The 7,132-nt window shown below is 39.0% G+C and overlaps 1 protein-coding gene and 1 pseudogene across 2 annotated transcripts; both read left to right on the top strand.

Annotated features, from left to right (window-relative positions):
• Positions 1-664: 664 nt before the first annotated feature.
• LOC114827118 (probable leucine-rich repeat receptor-like protein kinase At1g35710) lies at positions 665-1,519 on the top strand (annotated as a pseudogene).
• A 2,040-nt stretch (positions 1,520-3,559) lies between these two features.
• On the top strand, positions 3,560-6,859 carry LOC103443203 (MDIS1-interacting receptor like kinase 2-like). 2 transcript variants are annotated; one of them, XM_008382003.4, is made up of 3 exons: positions 3,581-4,005; positions 4,282-6,132; positions 6,216-6,859. In XM_008382003.4, the coding sequence occupies exons 1-3, from the start codon at positions 3,705-3,707 to the stop codon at positions 6,515-6,517; spliced, it is 2,454 nt and encodes an 817-aa protein (XP_008380225.3). In that variant the 5' UTR covers positions 3,581-3,704; the 3' UTR covers positions 6,518-6,859. The 2 variants fall into 2 exon arrangements, with proteins under 2 accessions (XP_008380224.3, XP_008380225.3); XM_008382002.4 differs by having other exon boundaries at positions 3,560-6,132.
• The last annotated feature ends 273 nt before the right edge of the window (positions 6,860-7,132 follow it).

The raw sequence follows: 7,132 nt of genomic DNA on the forward strand, positions 1-7,132 counted from the left end.
TATACTTTATTATTATTTGTTTACAAGAGGAAAGTCCTCTCTTATAGAGGGCCAAAAATTGGTCCTAACAAGTGGACAAGCCAAATGATGATTACATGAGGAAAACACCGAAGAGGAAAATAAGGAGAAAACAAAAGCAAAGCAAAGTAATGACGGCTGGTATAACGTAAGGTAATGATGGCTAGCTAGAGGAATAATTACAAGTCTATTGTCTATACCAATAATGTCTAGCAGCTATTGTTGACAAAAATTCACTGATGAGTGAAATCCCACCACAGCTTGGAAATTTGATGAAACTGGAAGTGCTGAATCTCTCCCACAACGAGCTCTTTGGTTCAATCCCAACTACATTCGATAACATGTTGAGCTTGACAGATGTTATCATATCATACAATCATTTGAAGGGTCTTCTTCCCAACAAAAAAGAGTTCCATTGGTTTGAATGTTTGCCCATATGAAAAAAGAAAGGAGAAAAAGAGCAGCAAATTGGTTATGTTCATTGTACTCCTTGTTTTAGGCATCATGTTTTTTGCATTTTTGTAACTGGGATTCTTTACGTGGTCTGCTATCTGCGAAAAGCACGATTAAATGAAGACCCTTTTACGGTTTGGAGCAATGATGGAAGACTTGAGTATGAGGACATCATTGAAGCCACATAGGAATTCAACTCCAAATATTGTGTGGGGGTAGGAGGCAATGCAAGTGTTTACAAAGTTGAGCTCCCAACATGCCGGATTCTTGCGGTGAAGAAACTTCACATGCTGCAGGACAGGGGAGTGGCAAATCTCAAGGCTTTCGAGAGTGAGGTTCGTGCTCTTACAGAAATCCGTCACAGAAATATTTTAAAGCTTTATGGTTTCTGTTGGCATCCGCAGCACACTCTTTTGTTTTACGATTTTGTAGAAGGAGGAAGCTTGGAAAACATACTGACTAACGAAAACCATGCAGTTAAGTTTGGATGGATTAAGAGGGTGAATGTTGTCAAGGATGTTGCTAATGCATTATCTTATATGCATCATGATTGTTCACTTCCGATAGTACATCGAGACATTTCGAGTAAGAACATTTTGCTGGATTTGGAATATAGAGTTTGTCTCCGATTTTGGTACTGCTAAGCTCTTGAAGCTTGACACTTCGAATTGGACTTCGTTTGCAGGCACATTTGGATATAGTGCTCCAGGTACTAATTTCTCCTTGAATTCTTCCAGTTAACATGATTACTTCTTTCTTGCTTTTACTCATCACGATTTGGTCTTTGTTTTGTAGAGTTACCATACACAATGGAAATAAACAAGAAATGCGATGTTTATAACTTTGGAGTGGTAGCACTAGAAGTGATCATGGGAAAGCACCCCAACCTATACAACTGAACAACATCATAGACAAGAAACTCTCGCCTCCTGGAAATCATGTTGTAAAAAAAGTGATCACCGTTGCAAACCTTGCATTTGCATGCTTGCAGACGAATCCACAATCTCGACCAACCATGCAACAAATTTCCCGTGAGTGGTTATTTTGAAAGACCTTTTTGCCAAAGATGTTTGCAAAACCCTAATTGTTGGATTTATTCCAATATAAATCAACCTTAAGTGGTCTACAATATAATAGGAATGTAATATTGGAGAATAATATTGAGATTGTAATTTAATTCCCTTTGAATCAATCTTATATTTCGGGTTTTGGAATACAATTAAGATTGATTGAGTCTTTGACAACAATATGAGGAGTGTCATCACAGCCACTAATTATATGATTAATACCTATTAAGTTTGATGTTGGATTATATAATATTTTCGTGAACTGCTTTTTTTTTTTTAATCTTAAATGACCAAGGTGTCATTGCATATGCTTGGCATACTAATTAAAATATAATCTGTCCCCCCTCAATATTTGGTACTCACTTACCAACAACGTTGCTTAGGATATTGTTTCTCCCACGATTGATTGCTATTATTATTGGGCAAATCCCTGCTCTGATACCAATTGACGCAGCATAAACGTAGAAGGGATATGAATGTAAACCCTCGAAGAACAAGTTTTTTGGAATTCATCAGTTTGAGAGAAAACCCAAAGGTTATTTTGTTTAATTCTCAATTGATGATCACAACGGATAGCAGCCACGACTTAAATAAGCCGTTTACAACACATTTGGACAACTCAAAAGGTTTAGGAATTAAAACGAAAGTAATTGACATTAATTGGACGGAAATCGAAATGTCTAATTTTTGAAAGCCTAAACAACATCGGAAGGCTAAAATTTATCAAAGATCATAGCAAGACAATATGTTTGAACAGGACGTCACTCTTTTCAAGAAGGTATTATGCGCCCAAAACGGAGCTCGAACACGAAATTTGTAAATTACCGTTGCGTCCTTTTGTCTTATCAATTTTAAAGTGCTTTTATTCTTTAATTTTCCTCATAAAAATTCACTCCAATCTTATCCTAAATCAGAACACTTTCTCTAGCCTTACTCACAAACACACAAATTCTTCCCACATTTTAGTAATTTGACTCCGCCCGTAACAACATGACTTCTTATTTGATGACCTTACGAGTTCAACCACATTGATGCTCCTGTTAAAGATTCACTTATAGAACTTGTCTCTAAAAACCGACATGTACAATCTCCAGTTATGCTGTAACATATTGCTGCCGGGTTTGAATGTTTTTTGGTCTACTGATGTCAAAAATGAGAGCCCTTCCTCATGCTCGCGTGCATGTTGAATGTGCAAAAAATAAACTTCCAAGCAATTTCTGTGGTGTTGATGATAAAATCAACTTTGAAATCTTTTCACACTCATCGAGAAGTAGCTTGGATGGTGCAAGTAATGCTAAATTTTAAGATTAGAATTAGTCAGATAGTTCGAATTTGGCACGTAATTTAACATAAAGTCAAACGAAAAAATCCATTTGTAGACGGCTAAAATTTGAACCTAATCTTTGCCTCTATAGGATGAGGCTGCTGCAGCTCTCTACTTTTTTCAAAGCCAACACAGATATTTTAAGCCACCGGTGGATTCGAATTTGGTCTACATCAGGTCTTCCAATGAGAATATGATGTCTGTGTCCATGCTTTTCTCAGCATTCACAGGACCACCAATACTATACTGGAAAGTTGAACATAAATTTGTTTTCTTGCGCGTACATAATAAAATAATCAATCATGGACATGGACGTCCAAGGAATCGTTGTCTACAGTATACAGTGGCGCCATATATAATAAACAATAGTGAAAAGTGAAAATCAAATATACGATCTCGGATGCAAGAAAAAATATTTATAACCGTTTAAATTACAAGTCATTTACTTTTTTTTTTTTTTGCTACTTAGAAGTTAGAAAAAAAATGAAATACGGGTTTTCCTTTTGTTTCTGATGCAATTGTCATTGAGAAAGGAGTAATTAAATTTGGGATTTCAAGTATGAGACAAATGTTTTTCATCAACTGAGCTATGTACGTATGTATTTGGCTTGGTATGTTATAATAAGTTCATGACTAGCAGACATGTAATTCAATCATATCACTACCTACATGTTGGCATATATAAAAAAATATATTTAATAAACTCATGGTGCGTGTACAAGCTCATATATTAGAGCACCTGACTCTTCCTCAATGCCAAACCAGCTAATTAATTAGGCAGATGGTCTTCTTGAGCCATCTCCTTGTTTCCAGAAATAAAGACTTCCTCACAACCGAAAATCATGGCATTCCAAGAAGAAAAAGCACTTTCCACCAGAGCTGTTTCTTCACAGCATTCTTTTCAACTCATTCCAGTTATACTCCTCCTTATGCTGGCTTCTTCAGATTCAGTAGCAAAAGCAGAAGTTGTTGGCCAAGAAGCAGAAGCTCTTCTGAAATGGAAAGCTAGCCTTGACAACAATACAAGCAGCCTCTCTCTTTTGTCTTCCTGGATTGGAAACAGCAATTGCAATTGGGATGGCATTTCTTGCAACAGTTTCGGAAGCATAACACAAATAAACCTCACTTTTTTTGGCTTAAGAGGTACACTTCATGCTTTTAATTTCTCAGCATTCCCATGTCTCATGAGCCTAAATTTAAGCCACAACGCGATTTTCGGAACCATCCCATCGGAGATAGAGTTTCTGAAAAGCCTTCAAATCCTTGATCTTTCTGGAAACAACATCAATGGGTCCATTCCAAATGAAGTTGGAATGTTAGGCAACTTAACCATTCTGTCCCTTAAAGACAACAATCTCTCTGGAAATCTCCCTACAGAAATATGCATGCTGAATTCACTTAGTGCGATCAATGTCGCAGATAACAATCTCATGGGGTCGATTCCAGAAGCAATCGGAAACCTGATTAGCCTCAAGGAGTTGTATCTGATGGGAAATCAATTAATTGGAAATATCCCACCTGAAGTAGGAAAGCTCAAATTTCTTACTCATTTGGGATTGGTTGGTAACAAACTCAATGGCTCTCTTCCTTCAGAACTGAATAATTTTACATTTTTAAAGTGGTTGGCGTTGAGTAACAACAACTTTTCTGGCAGCATTCCCCACGATATATGCATCAGCGGAGCACTCGAATTGTTTACAGCACACAACAATCAGTTGACAGCCCCCATGCCTAGAAGCTTGAGGAACTGCACCAGCTTAGTTAGACTGAGGCTTGAGAGGAACCAGCTGACAGCAAACATAGCTCAAGAGTTTGGCATTTATCCGAAATTAACTTATGCCGATTTGAGTTACAACAGATTCTATGGAGAGCTTTCAGAAAACTGGGAGCAGTGCCAAAGTTTACAAAGCTTGAGGCTCAGCAACAACATAATTTCCGGGGGGATACCTCGGCTTGAGGGATCAGTTCAGCTCAATGTGCTCGACCTATCTTCAAATAATCTCACTGGTACAATCCCAAAGGAACTAGGGAAGTTGACAAGCTTGTTCGACCTTAACCTAGGTGATAACAAACTTTCAGGCAGCGTGCCCTCAGAGATTGGAATGCTAACCAATCTACAACATCTTAAATTAGCAGCCAATGATTTTAGTGGACTAATTCCGGAGAAATTAGGTGGGTGCACAGAGTTGTTGAACTTGAACTTGAGCAAAAACAGATTTAGTGAGAGCATTCCTCTTCAGATGAGGAGCATAAACACTCTTCAAGTTCTTGATCTCAGCCAAAATTCACTGATGAGTGATATCCCACCACAGCTTGGGAATTTGATGAAGTTGGAAGTCTTGAATCTCTCCCACAATGAGCTCTCTGGTTCGATCCCATCTACATTTGATAACATGTTGAGCTTGACAGTTGTTGACATATCTTACAATCATTTGGAGGGTCCTCTTCCCAACAACAAAGCATTCCACGAGGCTTCGTTTCTAGCTTTTGCGAATAACACAGGCTTGTGTGGCAATGCTACCGGTTTGAATGTTTGCCCGTCCGAAACAAAAGGGGAGAAAAAGAGCAGCAAATCGGTTATCTTCATTGTACTCCTTGTTTTAAGCATCCTGTTTTTTGCATTTGGGGTAACTGGGGTTCTTTGTGTGGTCTGCTGTCGGCGGGAAAGGCAATTAAATGAAGACCAGTTTGCGGTTTGGAGCTATGATGGAAGACTTGAGTACGAAGACATCATTGAAGCCACAGAGGAATTCGACTCCAAATATTGTGTGGGGGTGGGAGGCAATGCAACTGTTTTTAAAGCTGAGCTGCCAACAGGCCGGATTGTTGCGGTGAAGAAACTTCACATGCTGCAGGATAGTGAAGTGGCAAACCTCAAGGCTTTCGAGAGTGAGGTTCGTACTCTTTCAGAGATTCGTCACAGAAACATTTTGAAGCTTTATGGTTTCTGTTCGCATCCACAGCACCCTCTTTTGTTGTACGATTACATAGAAGGAGGAAGCCTGGAAAACATACTGACCGACGAAAACCATGCGGTTAAGTTTGGATGGATCGAGAGGGTGAATGTTGTCAAGGATGTTGCTAATGCATTGTCTTATATGCATCATGATTGTTCACCTCCGATAGTACATCGAGACATTTCGAGTAAGAACATCTTGCTGGATTTGGAATATGGAGCTTATGTCTCCGATTTTGGTACAGCTAAGCTCTTGAATCTTGAGACTTCAAATTGGACTTCGTTTGCAGGCACATTTGGATACAGTGCTCCAGGTATTCATCTTCTGAATTCTTCCATTTAACATAAGTACTTATTTCCTGCTTTTACTCATCATGACTTGTTCTTTGTTCTGCAGAGTTAGCATACACCATGGAAACGAACGAGAAATGCGATCTTTATAGCTTTGGAGTGGTTGCACTAGAAGTGATCATGGGAAAGCATCCCGGAGACCTCCTCTCCTATTTTTTGTCATTGTCATTAACATCAACACCCGAACCTATAAAACTGAACGACATCTTAGACAAGAGGCTCCCGCCTCCTGGAAATCATGTTGTTGAAAAAGTGATCACCGTTGCAAACCTTGCATTTGCGTGCTTGCGAACGAATCCCCAATCTCGACCAACCATGCAACAAATTACCCGCGAGTTGTTATTTTGAAGGACCATTTTTGCCTTTTAAAGGCAAAACCCAATTACATAAGCTATGACGAAACCTGGACCGGAAGACCTGAGCCATTCAAGGGAGAGAAAGAAATGTGGGCGGTTGAAGTTTTTGGATTTCCATGAATTGAGCCAATGGAATATGAAGAGAGTAATACAGTTCCAGCAAATCAAGCAGATAAATCTGTCATTAGAACGTGATCTCGTGCTTTTCACGATTCACTCGTTTCCTTTATTTACTGTTTTATTGTATTTACTTGCCTTCTATGACTTTACGTAGTTAGTTGTATATATGTATAATCTATGAGAATACAACAATCATGGAGTCAATTAATCCAAATACACATAGCCTCTCCTATTCTCTGCGCTACTTTTCCTTCCTCTGCCATTCTCAAATTCTAACTCGTATCAGCCTTAACCCTCGCTAACACTCATCAAACTCGATCCCCTATGGCCTCGATCACAGCTGCCTCTAACACCTCCGCTATTGGCGATCTTTCTTCTGATTCTTCTTCTTCCACCATGACCGCCATCACCTTGTCCCTTCCCTCCCACCATCTTCATCTCTCACATGATCAATACTCCCTTGGATAGCCAAAACTACCTCTGTGGT

This window comes from Malus domestica, chromosome 09 (assembly GCF_042453785.1).
Source record: "Malus domestica chromosome 09, GDT2T_hap1".
Lineage (NCBI taxonomy): Eukaryota > Viridiplantae > Streptophyta > Magnoliopsida > Rosales > Rosaceae > Malus > Malus domestica.

Excerpts from the sequence above, each read along its gene's own strand:
- LOC103443203 (XM_008382002.4), top strand. The coding sequence starts at position 3,705 with ATGGCATTCCAAGAAGAAAAAGCACTTTCCACCAGAGCTGTTTCTTCA. Across the intron at positions 6,133-6,215 it reads ATTTGGATACAGTGCTCCAG|AGTTAGCATACACCATGGAA; the intron begins GTATTCATCTTC and ends TTTGTTCTGCAG.